The 24,852-nt window shown below is 38.3% G+C and overlaps 1 protein-coding gene across 1 annotated transcript in view; it reads left to right on the forward strand.

Moving 5' to 3' along the window:
- Window positions 1-24,852, forward strand: part of LOC145669578 (uncharacterized) — a 632,206-nt gene that overhangs the window by 423,865 nt on the left and 183,489 nt on the right. The window contains exon 3 of the mRNA XM_081737789.1: window positions 6,932-7,019. Within this exon, the coding sequence (XP_081593915.1) occupies window positions 6,932-7,019 (88 nt within the window). The remainder of the gene's footprint in view (window positions 1-6,931; window positions 7,020-24,852) is intronic.

Genomic DNA, 24,852 nt, shown 5'->3' on the forward strand with positions numbered 1-24,852 from the left:
GGTGGTGGTGTGTTAGGTCGGTTTCCATACTACGTCAGGCGCAGTGGAACAGCAGTGTCCAGTGGCTGCAGCAGACGGAGGTAGTGTAAAATGGGAGACCTCTCAGATTTTCAAAGAGGGCAAATTATTGGTGCGCGGTTACTTGGAGTGAGTGTGACGGCAGTGGCTACTGTGCTAGGTGTGTCGCGTGAGACAGTATCGAAGGTGATGACGGCCTACACAACACACAGGAAAACCACATCGGGGAAGCGGAACAGTGGGCGGAAGAAAATCATGAGTGACAGGTCACGCCGGGTATTAAAGCGCATTGTCACGTAGAACTGTCGTGTCACTGCGGAGCAAGTGACGGAGGAACTCAATCAGCACCTCCCCCACCCTGTTTCGCAATCACAGTCCGCTGCGAATTACATGACATGAACTTACGGGGTCGTGTTGCACGGGCCAAACAGCTTATCAGGGGCCATAACGCTTTCACACGCCGCAGATGGTGCCGCGACCATGCAACTTGGGCCGTTGAGGACTGGAAACGTCTGATATGGTCGGATGAGTCATTTTTCACCCTATTCCCAACCACGGGCCGTGTTTATGTGTGGAGAACGCCCAAAGGAGCTTATGATCTGCAGTGTCTCCGCCCAACTGTGAAACATGGCGGCGGCTCGGTGATGCTGTGGGCCGCCATATCATGGTTTTCATTGGGTCCTGTGGTCACACTTAGCGGATGAATCACTGCCAAAGATTATGTTGCAATTTTAGGAAACCACTTGCATCCTATGGTCCGGATGTTGTTCCCGGACAATGACGCCACCTCCGAGGATGATAATGTACCCATTCACACAGCTGGCGTTGTTGCAGCGTGGTTTGAGGAACATCGGGATGAAGTTCAACACCTCCCCTGGCCCGCCCAATCCCCAGATCTTAACATAATTGAACATCTGTAGTCCGTCTTGGAAACACGACTCCGGCGACGATTTCCACCTCCATCCTCTCTCACAGAACTGGTCGATGCCCTGCACGAGGAATGGTGTAAAATTCCACTTGCTACCATTCACGACCTCTATGCCTCCATCCCACGTCGCATCAAGGCTGTTCTGAAGGCGAAAGGTGGCCCGGCACCATATTAATCTGGTACCTTGCAATTTCGTTCAGGTGTTTTCAATTTTTCTGATCACCATGTGTAACTATGAGACGTAAAATTGAAAGATTTCGTTTCATTTCTGAATAGCATGCGTTACCACTGGGAATCGAAGCAAGCTCTCCCGCGCCGAAGATACCTACGCTAAACATATAACCACAATGTGGATAATCGATAATACCTAAAATCAATATACACCGCATGTCTTGGAAATGGAATAATCTTTGCCAAAGTTGTAGCGAAACTGTGTTTTGTAATTATATTAAGTTATTTGCTCCCAGCTTGGGATATACAGGGTAGTTTAAAAGTAAGCATACACCACTGTATTGATCAAGTATAACATCCTAGCTTATACTATTTGCTTCTACTGTTCCGAGTTTAAGACATAAGTAAAAAGGCATTAACAACAAATAATAAAGAAACTAGGTATACCTGATAGATAACAATAAGAAATGATATAAAAATCATTGAGCTGATCAGTACGGGACTGTATACCTACTTTTAGGCCACCCTGTATTTCACTTTCTTTTACCGCACCCTTACGAGTAGTAAATACATAAAGAATGTAAGCTTTATCTATGGGAAAAGTCAAGCTACAAACGAACTGCTTGCTAATAGTGTCTGTTTACTACACATCCAGAAAATAAGTACCCAAAATCTATCAATTATTACACAGAACGATATACTTTGTAAGACTACAAAAGATTCATTTCTTCGATTTTTCTAAAACTACGTATGACAATTTCCCCTTAAGGTTGTAAATTTGTTCAACTATCGGCCAATATGTGTCTTATATTTGGACGACATTTTAGTTAAAACATACATTAATATGTATGGGTTAATGATAAATTTAGGTTGTAACTCATTAACTATGTTATGTACTGTCATCTTACAGGTCTCATACATATTAAATAGCTTAACAATGGTATGTTTAAGGAGATATGTGTGTGTTTTGGCTGCTTACGAGAAATTTACCAACCAACATTTTGTTATTGCAGGTAGATGTCGGTAGATGACAATTTTTGGTCGGTAGATGTGTGTACTGTAGTAGTTCTGCGTCTCTGTGTTAATTGTTCCCCCTGAATCTTGCCTTTTACGCATATGGCATGATCTCAAATTTTTAGCAGAGTTCTAAAAATGTGTGTACCTTTTTCTTGAAAAGTATTGAAGAGATTCGTTTAATTTTTATACCACGCACCCTAGACTAGCTTAGCTGTTAATGCTACCTAGGCCCGTATCCAGGGGTGTCTAGGGGGTGTCCCCCTTAATTTTTGCTGGTCCCCTAAAATTATCACGGTAGGCTTGAAAATGAACAATAATATGATTGGATCGTGTAGCGTTCCCATCCGCCGTCAAAGTCAGGAAAACTGCCAAGTGTCCAACACACATGGATTAGTAAAAGGTCGCAAGATATGTTGATCAATTAGCAACACCCCCAACCAACTACAGAGGGATCTACACGAGCTGATGTCCTTCTCGGTATCCAAAGCAGGAGCAGGCAAAAATAGATAATTCAGCATTCAGCAACAAACCAGAAAAATACCACAGATATCAAAGTAACTTAAATCTATAAATAACAACAGACACAATTCAACTTAACAAACATTTATTAACAATTTATTTACAGGGTGATATCTGATCGTTCAGATATCCAAACAACAATAAATTCGTCGTCGAAATACTATGTCGTAGATTCTATTTTTCAGCTCCAAATTAATTGCGTTCAATATTAACTCAAGTTGATAATAAGTCAAATAGTAAATAGTCGATTCACAAAAGTTATATATAATATTCAAATCTTAAGATATTAATTATATTCAATATTCTATTAAGGAGAGAGGTAAAGATTCATAATGCCTCAGTATTATCAATATCATGCTATTCATAAAGTACTTCGAAATAGTCTAAACTCTGGGGGGGAATGAATAAGCAAATGCAATTTCAATAATAATACTTCTAATATATATAAAGTTTCAGCAAGGGTGTCATTAGCAAAAACTCAACGTCGAACATGATAACGTCGTATCTCACTCCGTAATCTTTCCAATTAAACCTCAATCTAATCAATGAATTAATCCAAATCTAATTATACTATAAAAGCAATATTTCAAGAAACGAATTATATTTAATCAATAACAATACTCTCACAAATATGAAAATAATGATATCGGCTCGCAGCCAAAAAATGTTAAATGCTGAATTATCAATATCTTGGTAACTATAAACATATGGGTGACGAATCGAACTATAACGACCAATAATGGATGCGAATTGACAACCAACCAACATAAAACACACACAACGGACAAGCCAAAAAAATAATAAATAGTTCAACACTCACCTCACACTTCCTTTGGGTTTATAATTACCTCCTTATACATTGGACCTGGGACTGCATGTCGTCTTGCAAGTGAAAAGGAGGAATCGAGAATAATTTGGTCGTCGCTGTATAATCTGGACAGGAAATATTAAAGTTTTGACTATCCTTAGTCAATTTGATTGAAAGCACAGCTTTTCAGTCAGCATACAAGTTGCTGCACTTTGCAACACTCCCTTGTAAGAAATAACAATTGAGTGGCAAATATTTAATATTCTAAAGAATACTTTAATTGGGCCCAATGAGGATATTTCCAATATATATACTCCTCTTTCTGATCAATTCACTAAGTTTCTGCCTTGAGACTTCCCACATTCGCATTCCACCGTTTGCAAAAACGTCAAATTCATGAAAAAGGTGAAAGTACTTTCTCGAGATGGTGGGAATAAACCTTATTAATACAAACTGAAGGTTAAATTGCAATGCGCACTTACGCCTCCCACATCCCCATTTCACCATTCAAAAATGAATCCACTATATCTCACTGAAAAATAGCATTAAGTGAATTGCATTCAACAAATAACTCTTTGGAATGCTTAAGCAGACAAAAGTGGGATCTTTCTGCCAATTCATGTGCAAGTTACCCACGTTCTCATTTCACTAAAATTAGAGAACTGAAAAATAACATTCAGCGAGGGATTTCCTCGAACAAGGTAACTCGGCGGTTTGACCAGACTTAGTCTAATATATTTTCTTTTTGTACTCTTCCTGAACACGGCAGAAAGCGAGGAAAAGAAATAATGAAATTAACTGAAAGAGTGGAAAAGAAAGAAACTCCACTCGAATGGAAAACACAATTGGGCACAAGCAGCACTTAACCACATTCACAAAGTAACCCTCTTCTTTCACTTCTTTCGCTGCACTTCTTTTTATGAAAATTTCGTAAAACTAAATCACAGCAACAACTCACTATTCTCATTCCTGTTACTTTACACACAACGATGAAATCCAACAAGGACTCTAGTTAGAATCAAATGATGAATCAAGTGTCCTATTAACAGTAGTCCGCTTCTACCATATCGAACGCTAACAGAATAGACGTTCTCCTTCCCTCGAACAATCAAACTCATGCCTCAGACACCAAAACCAAGACACCTGCACGTCTCCGACACTACATAGTTAGTTCGTCGTCATTACGGACGGACGAACCCACCATAGTTCCTGGCGCCACAATCGCGTCACGAGATACACACGTAACGACCACGGCCTTGAGGCATTATGATAGAATACCTCCCCTCTCTCTCCTTAACTACAACTCAAGCTGATAAAAAGCTCGCAATTTACAAACTCTTTCATCCTATCTCCTCTCTTACCTTTTTTTTTAAAAAAAAAGAATCAAGACAAAAAGATAGATAAATTTTTACATTCTCTTTCATGAGGAAAGCAAAATTGACATTGACAAGATGTTTTTTAATCCTTTTTCTTCTTATTTTGTCCTCCCTCCATAGCTCATCGTAACGAGATCGTTACAATCGGCTCCCCTAACTTCAGCAAGGCCCCCCGTACATTTTTGGGCTGGCTACAGACCTGATGCTACCGAACTAGGATTATTTTTCTAGGTTACATACAAAGCTAATAATTATTTTTTTAAAAAAAATCGAAGAATTTTTATTAATGTGATTTTTTATATTCAGCAAACAGTGATTGATAGAAATAAAGTAACTATGCTATAATTCTAGTTCAATACATAGAGATACATAACAGTAAGATTTGTGCAAAATTTGGCTACTTTAGCATTAATAGTTTGTGAGAAAATGCAAGGGCACCGATTTCTCTTTAAATTTGGGGGGGGGCATTCAGATGCAGAAGGTATATATATGAAGCTTTAAAGACAAATTGCACTCAAATTATGCCAAATATCGTATATTCATAAATACAATATGGGGGGCCCACATGAGCTTTGAGAGGGCCCGGGCCACCACGCCTTCCCCCCAGGATCGGCGCCCTTGGGAAAATGGTACATGAATATCCAAAAGTGCAATTTTGAGAAGTTAAAAGTTTGAAATTTACAATGGATTTTTATCAATAAGGAGGATAACAACATTCAGAAAGCACCATAACCATATTTTATATCTTTGGCCGTGTCTTCTTCAACCTTTCGATACCTTCTTTTCCTCATTCTTGATTCCTAGGTAAGCTTCAAGATTGCCAACTTAGGTTTCGCTATACGCTTTCTGTTCATGTCTCGCAGTAATTTGGAGGTGTATTTACCGCTTGAAACTAGCATCTTTTCCAGAACACAGCCTCTATTAAAACACAGAACAGCATCATACACTGAAAGTTGTACGATTTTTGAACTCGCAATTGTAGTTTTTGTTCATCGTTGCCATATCAGTACATTGAAACTTTCATTGGGGTTCTGTGTTTTCCCATGCAAACATTTTTCCAAAAGAGCGGGATCCGCAAGCAGTCCCGTATCCAGGGGGTTTAGGGGGTCGGGTCCCCTAAATTTTCGCTGGCCCTAATAAAATTTTCACTGCAGGCTTGCAAATGAACTATAACATGGTGATGAACTATAATATAGTTAGATCGGGCAGCCCCTAACTTCGGCCGGGCCCCCCTACAATTTTGGGCTGGCTACCGGCCTGTCTGCAAAAGCTCTGTAGATAGATTTGATAGCATCCATCACTGCAGCACGCAATGAACGCTTATGTTCATAATGTTCTTGAGTTGCTTGAGATCTGTTATAATCACACCAAAATTTCCTCCTTTGAGACAAAGCATATGCGTTGATTTGATTTGTCGTCAGTTGAATATTCATGCAAGTAAGTTGCCCACATTGTTTTCTTCATCTCCTGCAGGTTGCAAACATCTTCCCTGATTGCTTTGACAGAATATACGTACTTCTAAGTTATGAATTTCTTTGGCACTAAGTTTACTAACAAACACTAACAAGAGAAACAAAGAACTGTGAACTCAGAACAGTAAACAACAGTAAACAAAATGATCTGTGTATTCTTTTCGGAACTACAAAAATATCTCTACCACATCATTACTGAAGATTTGGGACAATCAAACAACATGGAATGAACGTCAAAACGGAAAATAGATATATTTAAGCCTGAAAATACAACGGAAGCACACAATAATTTGCATTTCTCGAAGGGAATCGCATGTCGTATGAACACGAAACTTCCCGCAATAAAACGTCAAAGAGTGTAGATTCTGAAAATGATACTTTTCAAAAATCAAAAATTTCTTCCCCAAACACGGACGGAATTTCTTCCCCTTAAATATCAATTTCACCTCAATAAGTGATACTGAAACTTCATATGCTTTTTTTTTTTTTTTTTTTTTTTATCCTGTCAGATTCTTTGATATATATGCAGATAGTTTTTAGTCTTAAAATCTGTAAATGTGGTTGCTGCAAACTTTTTTTAAATACTAAAAATGATTATTATAATATTTTTGTTTGTTTTCAGAATATATCCATTCTGGTAGTTCTATTGTACAGTTGGAGAATCGGAGTGAACGTTAAGCAGTACACGAATTTAGAAGACGTCTACTACGGTATGTAATATATATTACTTGAGAAGTAATTATATTGTCATTATTTTCACACACACCATTCATTTTAGACTATTTGTTTACTTTTAATTGCGAATAATCCAAACAATTATCTTACAATGATGTGATTATATAAAAATCATGCTACGAAAATGAGAATGAGGAAAATTCATTGTTGATGAGTCAAAATTCTCTTTATATATCCGTGGTGGAGGAGTAGGGGTTCGTCCCACTTCCAAATGAATACATGCATGTACAGCTTTTCTTCAAAAAATTGACGCGACCCAATCAGTGGTTCTTTCAGAAATAATGTTCCGGGGGGCACACTTAGTATTCTAGGGGGCACTGCTGATACGATTCTATTTATTATTATATTATAAATACATTATTTTGGTCTGTTCCGGAGAGCACTCTCAGAGTTCCGAGGGCAGTGCCCCTCAAAAAAAAAAAAAAAAAGGTTTGGAAGAAACACTGAACCCAATTCCCTTTAGAAGGACATATTTTCTCGCCGTAGATACGAAATTTAAATAGTTTATCTCTAAATGAGTGGTGCACCCACGGGGTAGCACCGGGGCTGGATCCCCTACACAAAATTTCCTAACTCAACATACAATTGTACATTTTCTAAATAAAACTATACTTGTTTAGCAGAGCATGATTGATGTAGCATGAAAATTTGGTCTCACACTTGATCTGTATTCTCTATCTTATAGAAATAATTTATATGTATCATTTTTTCCCTGAAAATATAGGTGGAAGTATTTTATAATTACTTCTCGTCTTTTAGGGTGTAGAATAGTACCCGTTCAATACTATGAAGATGTAGTGACTTGTATTAACCTCTCTCCCTCAAAAAAAAAAAAAATACTCAAGATGCACGCCTACTCTAAATAAAAGCCTTAATTGACGTTAGAAAATAGATAGTGTTTGGTTTAATCCCGAATGCTGGTTAGAGAACAAGTCTTACCAAAGAGAAGTGGGTGGTCAGTTTTTTTAAACAAAACTGTACGTTGGGGCTGGACTGAACATTACACAGAGTTATACATTTCATTACACAAGACATTCCTTTGGAAATGATTCGCCTTTGGAAGGACATTTTATTCGCACCAATCTAATAATTCCAGCTTAGGTCAAATCAGTCCCAGAAACTAGAATCTCTTTCAGTTTTGTTGGAATGTAAATTCGTCGCATTCAATAAGTGGACGATTTAGTCGAGTTTTGTTAATGCAGTCAACTGAACCGCAAGCGATGCCAGTTCAACTGAAGCAACAAAAAATCGATTAAGTGAACATGGTCTTTACTGTATATGTGGGAGTTATACCGTTCTGTTATTTTGTTTTATCTAGAATTTTACAATATTTTTTGTGCGAAGTATAAACAGTATTTTTGTGCGAAGTATTGTGCGAAGTATGCAATACTGTGTGAAGTATAAACAGTATTTTTGTACCTTGTTACATAGTATTATTCGAAAAGTATGAGAAATTTCTAACGTATTGAACTCACAGGTACATTACATCATGCCTCTTAGAAAATGCAAACGCTTTGATAAACTTCTAATTGGGCTTTTTATAGTAATTGGAGGGCGCTGAATGCAAAGGAACTGTTTTTAAACTTATCTGTCCATCGAGTCACGAGAACATGACGTCAAATTCAGAATATTTGAATTGCTGCTTATACCAATGATAAAAGTGTCCATTTTTAAATACATTCTATTTACGCTTTTTTTTAAATTTATTATTTATTGCACTTCTTTATTTGTAGTTGACAGAAACGATAGGAGATAAGAAAGTATGGTGACTACGAAAAAGATTTGAAATGAAATTTTTGAGTTTTACGTCCCATGGTTATGCCGGCTAAGCTAAAGGAGACGGTGTTGATGAGAAATGAATGAAATGATAGAATGAAGAAAGTGGGAGGAAACGGAAGAATTCCTAGGAAACCCACGATTGCGGCGTTTGTCCACCACAAAGTTCACTTGCCGAGAGCAGGGTTTGAGCCCGTGACTCCATGCACCAGAGATGAACGCTCTACCACTGAGCCACCGCGGCCCCTAGAAAAGAAAGATTTGAGATTTCAAAAGATTTATACGTGTCATTGCATCTTCATATCGAGATAACTGATTTTGAAGTAAATGTTTGTTTATTTATTTGTTCCGTGTACACTTGAAAATAGCCATAATAAGCAAGGATTTCGCATCAATTTTAAACTTAAATGCTTTTACGAGATTCTTCATTGCATAAAAAATATTACCTTAGCCATAAGGTTATTTTACAGTAGAACTAAAGTCAGTTTGAGTTATGTTGCTTCTTAACAAAACTGCTTTGACGATTTTGTTTATAATTCAGAAACTAGCATTCCATTAACAGCCCTATAATATATTAGGTTTACAACTTGGCTTCCCCCCTTTTTTTCGATATTCAAAGCTTTATTTAGAAAAAAAAAATGATTATTCATTTACCTTTCAAATACTGTCCATCGCTTCCCACTGCTTCTCTCCCATCTTTCGGGCAACGTACGAATCCCGCGTCCATAAAAGTTATTCATCCTTTGAGGCGAGCCACATATCGGTCTTTTTCATAAGAACGTAAGTGCTGATCAGCCAGGTCGTGTGCCATTGATCGAAACAAGTGATAGTCAGAGGGAGCAATGTCTGGAGAATACGACGGATGGGGTAGGATTTCCCATTTCAATGTTTCCAAGTATGTTTCGACCGACTTTACGACATGAGGTCGAGCATTGTCATGCTACACAATCACTTTACCGCGTCTCTCATTGTATTACGGTGGTTTATCTTTTTGTGCTTGTCTTAAATGCATTAATTGCTTTTAATAGAGAGCGTCTGTGATTGTTTCAGTCTGTTCTAGCAGCTCATAATGCACTACGCGGAGCTGGTCCCACCAAATACAGAGCATGACCTTGGAACTCTGAATATTTGGTTTTGCAGTCGACATGGAAGCACTGCCGGAAAATTCCCATGATTTTCTGAGCTTGAGGTTATCGTAATGAACCCATTTGCCGTTCCCAGTCACAATGCAATGCAGAAATCCATTTCGTGTTTGCCTTTCAAGCAGCTGTTCACGAACAAACAAACATCTTCAATAGCTCTCGGCTTCAACTCCTATGACACCCAATCTCCTTCTTTCTGAATCATTCCCATGGCTTTGATGCGTTTCGAAATGGGTTGTTGAGTCACTCCTAACAATTCTTTTTGCGTTTGACACGAGTCTTTCAGAAGTAATGCCTCCAATTCTGCATCTTTGAAAACCTTATTTCTTCCATCGCCATGGCGGTCTTCGATGTCAAAACCACCATTTTTCAAGCGTTAAAACCAATCACGACACGTTCTTTCACTAATAGCGGTCTCGTCGTAAGTATTTGAGAGCATCCGATGAGCCTCGGCCACAGATTTCTTCATATTGAAGCAGAAAATTAAAATATCCCATAAATGACGAGAATTTGGCTCGTAAACTGACATTTTACATCGAGAATAACTTTGCGATGCGGATACAAATCGTCTTATAATTCGATGGGGACCTGTTGACCAATGCCCAAGTTTCTTGTATGACATCCACATCTGTTTATTTACATCACCACTTACCGCTAGAGCTATCTATTGGAAAACGGCGGAAGCATATGTCGTTTCCGTTCACAAAAATTCTTAAGAAATAGCTTGTTCCTACAGTTGAGTCATTTTTTTTCAGTTTTTGTTTTTCGTAAACGACTCAGATGATTCTGTTCATATTTCTTAAATATATATTTTCAGTAATAATCATTCAATATGACAGTAGCCATCTCTCATGAAAAAAAAAAAAATAGAAGAAGTTTACTATTGCAAATGATTTTTTCTCGGAAGATTTTTGGAAAAGGACCCGGCCGATTATGTTCTAACTTCATAAATAAATGTTACAGAAATAACTGCAGCAGGATATCATTTAATTTAAGAAATGAAAGGCAGTACCTGATCCAGCCTGGGGCCGGAGCGAAGGGCTACTCACAAAAATAATTGAAGCTATTTTTTATATATGGTACTTGTACCGATTACAGCCCGGGTCCCTAATATGGCCCATCCACCATATCTCTGCAGATTTACGTTGGTGCTACTAGGTTGCAATAAAAACTATGTTCTCTGAGCCACGCAAATATGTTTACGCTTGTCATGAGGACATACTTTATATTGTAATCTAGTAGCACGAACGTAAATCTGCAGTGATATGGTGGGTGGGCCATATTAGGGACCCGGGCCATAATCGGTACAAGTGCCATATTTTTGAAAGTTTATAGTAAGCATAGCTTTTTATTCTTTAATCGGAAAATTTTTGAAACATTGCAGTTTTTCTATCACACAATGTGTAAAATAATACTTGAGGTTCACAATATCAACGTCCAACCTTGCCATAATGTTCATTGGGAGAGAGTTAAGTTAGAAACGTTTACAGGGCCAATGAAAAATTGTAAGCTCATTATAGTCTATACCTATCATATTCTAGGTTCTGGCTACAAACCCTCCACATTTTATCTTCTAAATCCGCCACTGAGAAATGTTTAGTGCAGTTGTCCGTACCATGAACTGAATTAACGAACTTCAAATCCATATTGCATTATTAGTTGTTGCAGTTGTACAAAACGTTAATTTTTATGTGAGATGTAGTAAATGCATTTTTCGCCCTCCCAACTGGACTACTGACTAATGGCAGCGTCGCTGGTGCACGTCGTATCAGGTTTGATTCACGGTGGAAAAGCATTAGAATTTAAATCTATTACGGTGACTGCCTCTCTACCTTAAACTAATTTACGTCTTCTACAACCTCGGAGCTGAAAATGAACTGAAAAATAATCAAGTAAATTCACTTCTCCAATATGCTATTACCATTTTATGATTGGGAAGCAAGCTTCAATTCCTGGTGCTAAATTTATCCAAACTAAATCTACAAGTTATCCAATTTAAGCTAGCCGGTGTAGATTAAGGATACGAGGTCACTTCAAAAATTTGCATGTAGCAACCTATATCTGTTAATTCACAAAGGAACAAAATGTTTGTCTTATTTATGAAAGTGGAAGTACGTAAGCCATCTATGAACACAGAAACAGAATTGAAAATGTTATTAATATAATAGTGTAGGTCTTGTTTGTATTGACAACAATTTAACATAGGTTAGTAGGTGTGTGTTTCTTCACCTACCTTTTTCTCACGAGGCCTTCCCTTATCAAAGTATCCCAGCGTTATAGGACCCATACACGGTCCACGGTTTGTGTAAACAAGGTTGTTTGTGCAAACAGTTTGACCGTGTATGGTGCTGTATGAATTGTTTGCGCAAACATTTGTGCAAACCTTTTCCACATCGAACTCATTCAAAAATTGTTTACACGAACATGATGTTTGCGCAAACACGTGGACCGTGTATGGGCGTGTTTGTGCAAACACGAGCTTTATTTCCGACTAAGAGGCCTAGTATACAGACACTTATTTCTTGCGCTATGGCGTCATTGAATAGGAATCAAGAATTCTGGAGAGAATTTATTGAACTTTATCGAAATTTACCTGAACTGTAGAAGGTTAAGAGTGAAGATTATAAAAATAGGGATCTGAGAAATGCGGCATATGAGAAATTGGTGGATAAAATGAAGAAAATAGATTAGAAGGCGGATAGAGAGTCAGTGAGGAATAAAATCAATTTTCCAGTATTTCACCACATGTAGTTGAATCCATTCGTAAATAATTTTTATAGTTTACAGTCGAACTTATCTCAAGTTCGAGTATTACCTAGGTAAATTTTGATGACTAAACTGAGACCGTTTCTTGAACCACTCTTTCATCCACACCCTCTCCTTCCGTTTTGGTTTCGCAGGTCTTTCCGCTTCCAAAGCACAAGCAATTACTATCGCTATGTGAGGTGCAAGTAGCACTAGAAATAATCTTTGCATACACGATGAAACACCAACACAATAATACAGATAAAAGGTGGTGGAGTGGCGAGGGATATTCAAATATTATGTAACTTACACAAAAATGTAAATAAAATGCTTTTTCATATCCCGTAAATCCCTGTAAATCCCTTTGGAGAGATAAGGATGATCTCCTGTTTGAACCGCCACTGCCACAATTGATAGTCGGTAGAGCATTAGTAAATATAAACGAAATTAAAATCTCAGGGTTTTCTGACAACAGCTACGGTCTCTGCAGCTAATTGTAAAGAGTTTCAAGAATGTAATAAGGTTAGAAAAAAAATGATTTCAAAACTAACAGGTAGCAGCCTGTTTATTTACTCTTTACACTCATAATTGTGTCTTATTTGTTCTCTGGGACGTCCGTGAACTTGGCCCCCCACTTTGAGCACTAACGATAAAATTAGTGTGAATCGTTAGTGCATCGTTAGTGCCTCTTAGTGCACCAACCCCTAACGTTAGTGCTTAATTAGTGTAGGAGCTACAAGCAAAAAACCTTTGGGGGGGCCAAGTTCACGCTGCCCCCCCACTTCAAGCACTAACGAAATAACTAGTGCCATTCGTTAGTGCATCGTTAGTGCTTCCTAGTGCACCAACCCGTGACGTTAGTGCTTTATTAGTGTAGGCTCTAGAGCCAAAAAAAAGGTACACGCTGGCCCCCCACTTCAAGCAATAAGGAAAGGAATATAGCAATTATATGACAATTATTGTAAAATTCGACAAATTTGAATTTAGTTTCGTGCGTGTTATTCGTTAATAACACTTAAATTATGATAACACTAGCATTAGTGCTTATTCAACGGAGGACTAAAGGCTGGTTTGGTCCATTTTTGTCAGACAATTAGCGTAAAATTGTACAAAATTTAAAGATCTAAAGTAGCCCTCCACCCCCCGAGTTATTCATTTTTAACCCCTAAACTAAGATAGCAGTAACATTAATGCTTAGTGTCTTTCGGAGCACTAACGATGTACTCATCTTTGACGTTTATTCAACCTTTGTGAGGCAATTATTGTAAAATTTGCTAAAATTAAATTTAGCACAGAGTGAGTTATTCACTTATAACTCTTAAACTATAATCGCGCTAACACTAATGCTTCGTGTTTCGGGAAGCAATAAGGATGCACTAACTTTTGACGTCTATCTCACCTTTGTAGGACAATAATTGTAGAATTAGAAAAATTTCAATTTAGTCTTGCAAATAATGTTCACTAATATAGAATTGAATCAAAACACTAACGTTAGAGTTTAGTGTACTAATGGGTACTAACGATGCACTAAACATGTCAAACGTATCTTTAGTATTTGAGATGCGTGCGGGGCTAAATTTAGACGTAGCATTTTACACACTCTAAAATTCTTCCACCAAATTTAAAAGCACTAATAACAATATATTAGTGTAATGATTACTATTACGTTCGGGAATTTAACACAATGAAAAATACCCCATGTATTTCATATGGGAGCTTCGTGACTTATAATTGGCTATATCTACACTAATAGTGAAGCACTAACGAAACTATAAGTATTTTTACAAGCACTAACGATGCACTATCGAATGGTAATAACCTTTTCGTTAGTGCTCAAACTGGGGGCCAAGTTCATGTTAGGCTCAAAGGTTTTTTACTTGTAGTTCCTACACTAATGAAGCACTAACGTTAGGGTTGGTGGACTAAAAAGCACTAACGATGCACTAAGGATTGCACAACAACAGATCATTAGTGCTTTTGAATTTGGCAGTAATTTAACGCAATGAAAAATTCCCCATGCATTTCTTATGGGAGTTTCGTGACTTACAATTGGCTATATCTATACTAATAATGAAGCACTAACAAAACTATTAGTATTTTTTGGAAGCACTAACGATATGCTAACGAATGGCACTAATCTTTTCGTTAGTGCTCAAAGTGGGAGGTTAAGTTCACGCTAGTCTCAAAGGGTGGTTATTTGTAGTTCCTACACTAATGAAGCACTAACGTTAGGGTTGGTGCACTAAGAAGCACTAACGATGCACTAACGATTGCACTACAAGAATTCATTAGTGCTTTTGTATTCGGCGGTAATTTAACGCAATGAAAAATTCCCCATGCATTTCTTATGGGAGTTTCGTGACTTACAATTGGCTATATCTACACTAATAATGAAGCACTAACGAAACTATTAGTATTTTCTGGAAGCACTAACGATATACTAACGAATGGCACTAATCTTTTCGTTAGTGCTCAAAGTGGGGGGCCAAGTTCACGCTAGGCCCAAAGGGTTTTTCACTTGTAGTTCCTACACTAATGAAGCACTAACGTTAGGGTTGGTGCACTAAGAAGCACTAACGATGCACTAAGGATTGCACTACAAGAATTCATTAGTGCTTTTGTATTCGGCGGTAATTTAACGCAATGAAAAATTCCCCATGCATTTCTTATGGGAGTTTCGTGACTTACAATAGGCTATATCTACACTAATAATGAAGCACTAACGAAACTATTAGTATTTTCTGGAAGCACTAACGATATACTAACGAATGGCACCAATCTTTTCGTTAGTGCTCAAAGTGGGGGGGCAAGTTCACGCTAGGCCCAAAGGGTTTTTCACTTGTAGTTCCTACACTAATGAAGTACTAACGTTAGGGTTGGTGCACTAAGAAGTACTAACGATGCACTAATGATTGCACTACAAGAATTCATTAGTGCTTTTGTATTCGGCGGTAATTTAACGCAATGAAAAATTCCCCATGCATTTCTTATGGGAGTTTCGTGACTTACAATTGGCTATATCTACACTAATAATGAACCACTAACGAAACTATTAGTATTTTCTGGAAGCACTAACGATATACTAACGAATTGCACTAATCTTTTCGTTAGTGCTCTAAGTGGGGGGGCCAAGTTCACGCTAGGCCCAAAGGGTTTTTCACTTGTAGTTCCTACACTAATGAAGCACTAACGTTAGGGTTGGTGCACTAAGAAGTACTAACGATGCACTAACGATTGCACTAAAAGAGATCATTAGTGCTTTTGAATTTAGCGGTAATTTAACGCAATGAAAAATTCCCCATGCATTTCCTCTGGGAGTTTCGTGACTTACAATTGGCTATATCTACACTAATAATGAACCACTAACGAAACTATTAGTATTTTGTGGAAGCACTAACGATATACTAACGAATGGCACTAATCTTTTCGTTAGTGCTTTAAGTGGGGGGGCCAAGTTCACGCTAGGCCCAAAGTGTTTTTTACTTGTAGTTCCTGTACTAATGAAGCACTAACGTTAGGGTTGGTGCACTAAGAAGCACTAACGATGCACTAAGGATTACACTACAAAAATTCATTAGTGCTTTTGTATTCGGCGGTAATTCGACGCAATGAAAAATTCCCCATGTATTTCTTATGGGAGTTTCGTGACATGTAATAAGTCATAACCACACTAATATTTAAGCACTAACGAAACTATAAGTGTTTTCTAGAAGCACTAACGATGCACTAACGAATGGTACTAATTTTATCGTTAATGCTTGAAGTGGGGGGGCAGCGTGAACTTGGTCCCCCCAAATGTTTTTTCTTTATAACTCCTACACTAATGAAGCACTAACGTTAGCGGTTTTTGCAGTAAGAAGCGCTAACGATGCACTAACGATTGCACTAAAAGAGATCATTAGTGCTTTTGAATTTAGCGGTAATTTAACGCAATGAAAAATTCCCCATGCATTTCTTATGGGAGTTTCGTGACATATAATTGGCTATATCTACACTAATAGTGAAGCACTAACGAAACTTTTAGTATTTTCTTGAAGCACTAACGATGCACTAACGAATGGCACTATTCCTTTCCTTATTGCTTGAAGTGGGGGGGGCAGCGTGTACCATTGTTTTGGCTCTAGAGCCTACAGTAATGAAGCACTAACGTCACGGGTTGGTGCACTAGGAAGCACTAACGATGCACTAACGAATGGCACTAGTTATTTCGTTAGTGCTTGAAGTGGGGGGCAGCGTGAACTTGGCCCCCCCAAAGGTTTTTTGCTTGTAGCTCCTACACTAATTAAGCACTAACGTTAGGGGTTGGTGCACTAAGAAGGACTAACGATACACTAACGATTGACACTAATTTTATCGTTAGTGCTCAAAGTGGGGGGCCAAGTTCACGGACCTTTCTCTGGGCGTATTCCTTCCCGGGTCCCATTCAGGAAGGTGGTCAGATGTACTTGAGTAAGGAGAAAGTTTCCTTGACTCTCACTCCTGAAATAAAAACATATGGATTAGCATTCGGGTACTCACCAATCAGGAAAGTAGACACCCTCACTCTACTGTTGGAAGATGGATATTTATTTCACCACATGAAATAATAGGTGACGGAAGTAAACACTCACCACTCTCATATTATAAACCCTCATTAGAAATTTTCCTTCAATGATGCACCACTCACACTAATTGATATAGATACACATTGTGCACAGCAAAATTACAGAAGATTGATATATATTTACACTAGAGATCTGTCTGACCTCTTAAAGTAATCTGCCAAGCAGATAAGCGAACAAAATCATTCTCCTCATGTTAACGAGTTCAGTGTCTCTGACAGTTCAGTACAGAGAGGAGGAATAAAAAAATTTGATATAAAATTTTATATGGTTAAATTCAAATTTAAAATATATGATGCAGTTGCATTGGTGATTCAATGTTGCCCTAATGTCCACTACACAGGTAGTCTCAGCTAAAGGAGGAACTGGAGAAATGTCTATGCTGAATTCACACGCCAATTGTACTTGCGCACATTTTCATTCCACCAGAAATCCAATTGTTCCTCGAAGGTGAAAACTAGAGATGTTTTTAACGATGTCACATCTGACCCAAAGTATGTCTGATTAAGGCTCGAAATGCTTTATGTCTTACTAGTCGCCTTGTTTAAGAGTTCAGGAGAGCACTGCCGTATAGCGTGGCAGGCCTTGCAATCTCACTTGAGATTGGTGGTAAACGATATTTACTATTCCATAACAGGAATGGATAATAGTGCCACTGCACTATAAATAATTGTGTCCACTGAAGAACTGTTCCTTAACAATGCTGAAACAGTCATAGCAAATTTAGCCACTGTTCAGGAATTAGTGGTCGAAGATTGATTGAGTTGAAAATTCGAACATGACGTGTTTAACAATTTTATGAAGTTTCACTGTTCTGGAGCACTTTGTAGTAATTACCACTATAAAATTTCACGGGACTCCACGGGAAGACGATCTTCACACTGTCCCGGGTTGTAACCTTTCGACTATCGAAAAGTCTGAAGCAAATTCAGACTCTGGAGTTTAGGAACTAACTCCTTCGCGTTTCAGCCACAACTAACAACTCCTTCACAATGACCACGAACGGGGTTATTAAACTCCACATTTCCTGGAAGAAGCAGAGGCTCGCTCTCCCAAGAATCACTGACAAAAGGTTTTGATGCCTGAGGCAACGTCTGTGTGTGGTCCTTCACCAAACAGCACTTCGAAAACCAGCTTGCGCTTGCAAACAAGCATACACTGCGTGATAGGTGCTGCCACCACTGTTGAGAGCGGCAGTTTCAAAAGCTTCTGCCCAAACAGAAGTCCATAACAACACATAGATAAACAATTACTATTTTCACTGAAATAAACATTACAAAGAATAGTTACACCTGATTAAACACACATAAATTTAGTAAAATATATACAGAATGCAATAGTATCACTATATACAGTTGTCATCTCTTCGAGTATGTGTAGGAAGTCTCTTTTCCACTGGCTTCCCTCAAAACTGTCTGCTGCCATCCAGACGCCATTACTTCAAGAGAGAGAGAGATAGAAACATTTGTGTTATGATTAATTTTGACAATAATACAAGATCTAAATGTCTTGAACGGTGGGAAGCACGATGACAAAATATAGTCATGAATTTTAAACGGTCTTTCCAAGAACTGGTGAGCGTAATACGTTAATATTAATAATTCACACATAAAATAAGTCAAAATAAAATACAAGTTTTCAAAAGTGCAGTGCATCATGGGAGAAAATCATAGGCCAGATAGCTGACGGTAACGAACTTGGGGTGAAGCCAAGGTAAGAGCTTGGGACTTGCGAGATTCTTTTCAAAGGTGTGAAAACAACACCTTTAGAAATAGCAAATATATCATGTTGACGCTAAAAATGTTATGGCTTTTGAAACAAAGCCTGGAGAGTGTCTGTAAACAATGTTTCCACCTAGTCATTGCTATACAACAGGAAGTTACCAGTATACTTCCTATACTCAATATTTCATCCTTCCTTGTTTATTTAGGGATTTCTCCACCCACTAGGAGTCAAAGACCCCACACAAACTCTGCAGCTCAGACTGATGTCGCCAAGAAGAAAAAAATCTCTGTCCAAGCTATCTCTGTAGCCACGAAGTTCAAACTTCTATACATGAAGTAAATGCATATGCTATGATTTCTTCTTTATTTAATCATATGTAGGAATAGTATGCTGGATATGTAAATAAATTACTTTATATTATACAGAAAGGATTCAAAAACATCGTGTTATATGATATAAGGTAAAGTTTTATGTTTTTTCTAGTTTAGATGTATACTTAGATCTCGTATATGTTCAAAATGAAAAATGAGACACATAAATGTTTCTGTAAAAATACAAAACCGTCAGACGTAATAATTCTTCTGTATCAATGGAAAATTGACTTAGTTTATACTGTTGAAGGTTTAGTACACTAAACGAAAGTCTTATTACGTTTCTAGTTTAGATTCTTATTTTTCCTTATTGCACTGAACAAAACATGTTGCTTTATGCTCCATACAAATAGGCAGGTGATACTGCTTACAATAAGGGGCAGTCAAAGCATGTTTTCCTGGCTCCAGGAAGCTGTCCTCCTTCAGGGTTGATAGGAACTCTCAGGAAATCTGATATTGACATCCGAACATTCCGCTGCAAGTGAGGTTACTCAGTCGACAATGCATGCCAGGAGAAATCAGTTGGTCACAGAGCTGTAAATTATTTTTTCCCATTCTTCTTTACTCTCTTCTTCAAGCAACAATTTGCTGATAGCATCCGAATCTAGTGATCCATTATGGGCCATTTTGAGAAAATGACACAGTAAAGTAATGAAAATCAGATAAAATACTGTGTCAAATGGAGTTAGATAAACTGTACGGTACACTAGAAAAACAAACGTGAGTATTAATCATTCGTATTTATTACGACTAAGAATTTACTATAAGTAATAAACTTTCGTAAAAATTACGAAACGCCACCCACTACACCCACAACGAAGGGAACTACAGGACAGCTCGCCCGCGACTGGCTTACTGCTAAGGTGAGAGAACCTATCATGGGAGAGGAAGGAGTATGGGGATACGGTGTCTTATTATGCCAGTTTTATCAACTCCGTTCGTAAAAATTACGAAGACTTAGTGTTGCAGGATTGCAGACAAAAACAGTGACATAGCTAGTATCTTTTAAAACCGGGAGCCACTGAGGGGATCCTTCGTGTTCAATTTGCTTTTTAAAAGATGAAAAATAACTTGACTGTAGGACAGTGCATAATCGAATGTCTATGCTTCAGCTGACACTTATTGATTAGCATTAGAGAGGCAGGGGCGGATCCAGGACGGACTTCTAGGGAGAGGGTTGTAATATTGCTACTTTGAGCTACTTTTAAGAGCTTCAAACTCTGGGATGGGTTTTATTTATATATAAAATAAAGTTACCTCTTATGCGGGGGGATCGCCCGATCGCCTCTGCATCCGCACCTGTAGGGAGGTCCTGGTTCCTTGTCCGACCATCACCCTAATTGAACTTTTCCTAAGATTTTACCCTCTTGACGCGGGAGACCCGGGTTCGATTCCCGGCTGGAGCTCATGTGGCTCGGATTCCACGTTAATCAGTAAGCCCACGTCTCATATAATCTCGCTGCTGATTGGGACGTCAAAATCAACTCAATTTTACCCCCTGTTTCATCAAGTGAATGTTGGGTTTGCACCTCTAAAAGAGACGCTTTTCTTTTTACCACGTCTCTGTCCCCTTCGCGATATATTGTAAATATTTGTTTAAAAGACTATTTTTAATACAGAAGAATAAGAAGAGCTGGGTAAACGAAGAAATGTATAAAGTGACGAAGTCGTATTACAGTAGAACCTCTCTAATCCGTTACCTTTGGGACTGAGGGTATGATCGGAATGAAAAAAAGGTCGGATTATTAGAAAATATAGTAAAATACGAATTTACAGCAAAATAAAACAATCTCTGAACTCAAAAATGACTGTATTGCTCCCTACAGTAAAATCCAACGAAGAGTAAGCACAAAGAGAACTATACAGTACAGTACAGAAAACACGCACAACAAAAGAAACGATACAAGAGATGACGAAGCAGTAAAACGGACAAGCGGTAACAGCAAGTAAACAACAATGCCGTGACAGCAGTAAACAACAATGGGCTTCGTGACTCACCGACGAGTCGGGACAAGTTCGGCTCGAGCACGGTCAGATCCGCTGGAGCGAGATGCCCATTAGAGGACGGACGAGAGGGGTTCTACTGTATATGAATTATTTGGATTGAAGTGGCAAAGCCACACTGCTATGATTCGATTGTCGTTTTTCCGGGAGACGTCAAGTTGACTGTTTACCCTCAACACAATCCCCTCTTGCCCTTCTTTGTTTAAATTTTACTGCATATCTGCTATGAAAAAGAGCGGAGGGAAAATAACCATGATCTGAGAACAGTGTTACTTGTACTACTTCATTCTTTTTAAAGATCCCTCGATGTACTTTAAGAATTATGCATTGTTGCTAGAAAGTATAATAACCAAGGATGTTATAAATAGAGGATCTGTCCATATGTATCTTCATCCTATTAAATTGGTGAAGCCAAAAAGCAACCGAGTATCGGCACGTCTGATTGGGTACTCTCGTTTCTACCATCCTCTGATTGGCTACTTTCGTTTCTGCCATGATTGTTGGCTCGAAACATCGCGATCCTATTGGGCGGAGTGGGCAGAGTAGGGGTGGCGAAACTCTGACGTATGGCTTCAAGATTTTGTTGTAAGGGCAGTTCCTCTTTTTTATAAGATCCTTGATAATAAAGTATGTTTCTTCAATATTCCAGCAAGTAACAACATGCCCACTATATTGAGCAAGGGGGAAGGACACTTTGAGACAACTTTTGCGGATAATAGAGGATCTTGTCCCCCAATTTCTCTATAGCTTCGCCGCTGGCCATGTATAGTACTATGCGCGCACCCAGGATTTTTTGATGGAAAGTGTCCAAGTTTTGGGAGGGGGGTGGGGATGTTCAATCCTACAAGCCACTACGTTTATGTCGTATTGAACAGATATTACTCTGCACCCGAAAAGACGATAAGTAACTAAAATTTTTCAACCTATATTTAAAAAAATATATATATACATATATTGAACTATAATATTTTTCTGAAACAAAAAGTACATATGAAACGTAAGGTCATGTCATATTTTCATGCTACATCAATCATCTCCTTGTTAAACAAGTATAGGTTTTATTGAGAAAGTGTACAAATGTATGTTGAGCTAAAAAGATTTTTTCGGGGAGCAGCCGTACCCGGTGGACACCCGTGGGTGCGTGGGGCAGTGGGTTGTATTACTGCTATGATACTTAGAGCTACTTTTAAGAGCTCCAAACTCTGGGATGGGTTTTATTTATATATAAAATAAGAAAGATTCCCCTTCTGGGGGTTCTATCGCCCCGATCGCTGCCCCCTGGATCCGCCCTTGTGTCCTTGTATAGTACTATACCAGGCCCGTAGCCGGACCAAAAATTTAGGGGGGGGTAGAAGTTAGGGGTGCCTGACCCAATCCTATTATACTTCATCACCATATTATAGTTTATTTGCAAGCCTACAGTGCAAGCTTTTAGGGGGGCCAGCCAAAGTTTAGAGGGGCTTGGCCCCCTAGCCCCCGTGGATACGGGCCTGTACCATACTAATCAACACAAGTTTTAAGGTATAGGAAGTATATTTACATAATAAGCACTAAATTTCTTCTTATACATTTAGGGCACGCCTAAAGTAAATCTACATACTTTCCAGAACACCAGACAAGTTTTTGCCTCGACTGATTTCTTTAAAGAAAAGGAAAGAAAAAATTTTTAAAAAATCTGTATGAACTAATTTCAAATACTTTATGAAAAAGACAGTACTTACAGATACATACAAAGTAATGAAAGGAAAAGATGTTCGATCACTGGAAGCATAAAATTGAGACACCCTCAGTCTGCGAAGATAAAAGAAAAACATTTTTTTTTCTTGGCAGTGTCGGAGAAATGTGAACTTCAATATTGCGTCACAAATTCGTACCCTACAGGGAGGCTTATCGCAGATGTTAGGTCCTTGTAAAGTAAGCGGGGAAAAAACTGAAGAAAAAAAAAGTAGAAGAAATATTACCTCCTGGAGGAACTAAAACGACGACAGAGGAACCAAATCGAAAAAACAAACAAGAGCAAACGGTGCGCTCTTTTAAGAGTTCTTCTATCCCCTTTGAAAAGACATTCCCGCATTGTTTCTTGGTGCGGTGAACCACACAAGAGAAAGCAATTGATTTGCTTTCACTAGCTCAAAAGATTTTTTAAAAAATGCTTCCTAGGTGACGCATAAAGAAAACTACATCTTTTAGAAGCTAGAACGATAACAGTGTATACATATAAACAATACGCTCTTAAATTTCTTAAAACATATAATCTTCTGTATTCGGATTCAACAATATGTTTACAATTTAGCAGACACAGTGAAAATATTTAAACAAACATTTTCATACTCAATACTTATTTGTGAGCGTTCTTTTTATAATTAGATTTTCAGACGTACTGCTATAGAAACACATTGATCTCGGATTGCAGTTGTCAGTAGATTAAGGTGCATTTCGCCAACCCCACCACCTTGGAGTTTCGAAACAAAACAATGCCAATCGTTTGTGCCGGAATGTACCGCAAAAATTTTCGATTGTACCACCTTTGGTACAAGGATAAAAAAGTTTAAAAATGGAGGGCTGAGGAAATGGCAGCATCCCCACATTTGAATATCGAAAAAAAAAACCTATGCCAATCATTTGTGCTACGTTTGTGCCGGAACGTACCGCAAATATTTTCGATTGTACCACCTTCGGTACAAGGATAAAAGAGTTTAAAAATGGAGGGCTGTGGAAACGGCAGCATCCCCACCTTGGAATATCGAAAAGAAACCTATGCAAATCGTTTGTGCTACGTTTGTGCCGGAATATACAGCAAAAGTTTTCGTTTATATAACTTCCGGTACAAAATTAAAACTAGAGGGGCTGTGGAAACGGCAGCCCCGCACCTACGAATTTCGAAATAAAACCTATGCCAACCGTTTGTGTACCACTTTTGAACAGGAACGTACAGCAAAACATTTTTGTTTGTATCGCTTCCAGTACAAAAGTATGACAGCTTTAACTAGGGGGCTGCCGTTTCCAGAACCCCCCACCTTGGAATTTCGAGATAAGACAATGTCAATCGTTTGTGGTACGTTTTCACCGGAAGGTACCGCAAAAAAAATTCGTTTGTACCAGCTCCGTTACAAAAGTATAAGAGTTTAAAAGTCTGGGCTGTAGAAACGGAATTTCCAAAATTGTAGATTTTCCCAATCGTTTGTACTACGTTTGTAACGGAATGTACTGCAAAACTTTTGCTTGTACCACTTCCGTTAAAAAGACATAGAAGTTTTAACTAGGGAGCTGTCGTTTTCACAGCCCGCCATCTTCGAATTTTGAAACAAAACCTATGACGATCGTTTGTACTACATTATTTCTGGAATGTATCGTAAAAATTTTCGTTTGTACCACTTCCGGTACAAAGATGTAAAAGTTTTAAACTAAGAAGCTACCGTTTCCACAGGCTCCTCATCATTGAGT

This window comes from Thermobia domestica, chromosome 14 (genome assembly GCF_964235325.1).
Source record: "Thermobia domestica chromosome 14, izTheDome1.hap1.1, whole genome shotgun sequence".
Taxonomy (NCBI): Eukaryota; Metazoa; Arthropoda; class Insecta; order Zygentoma; family Lepismatidae; genus Thermobia; species Thermobia domestica.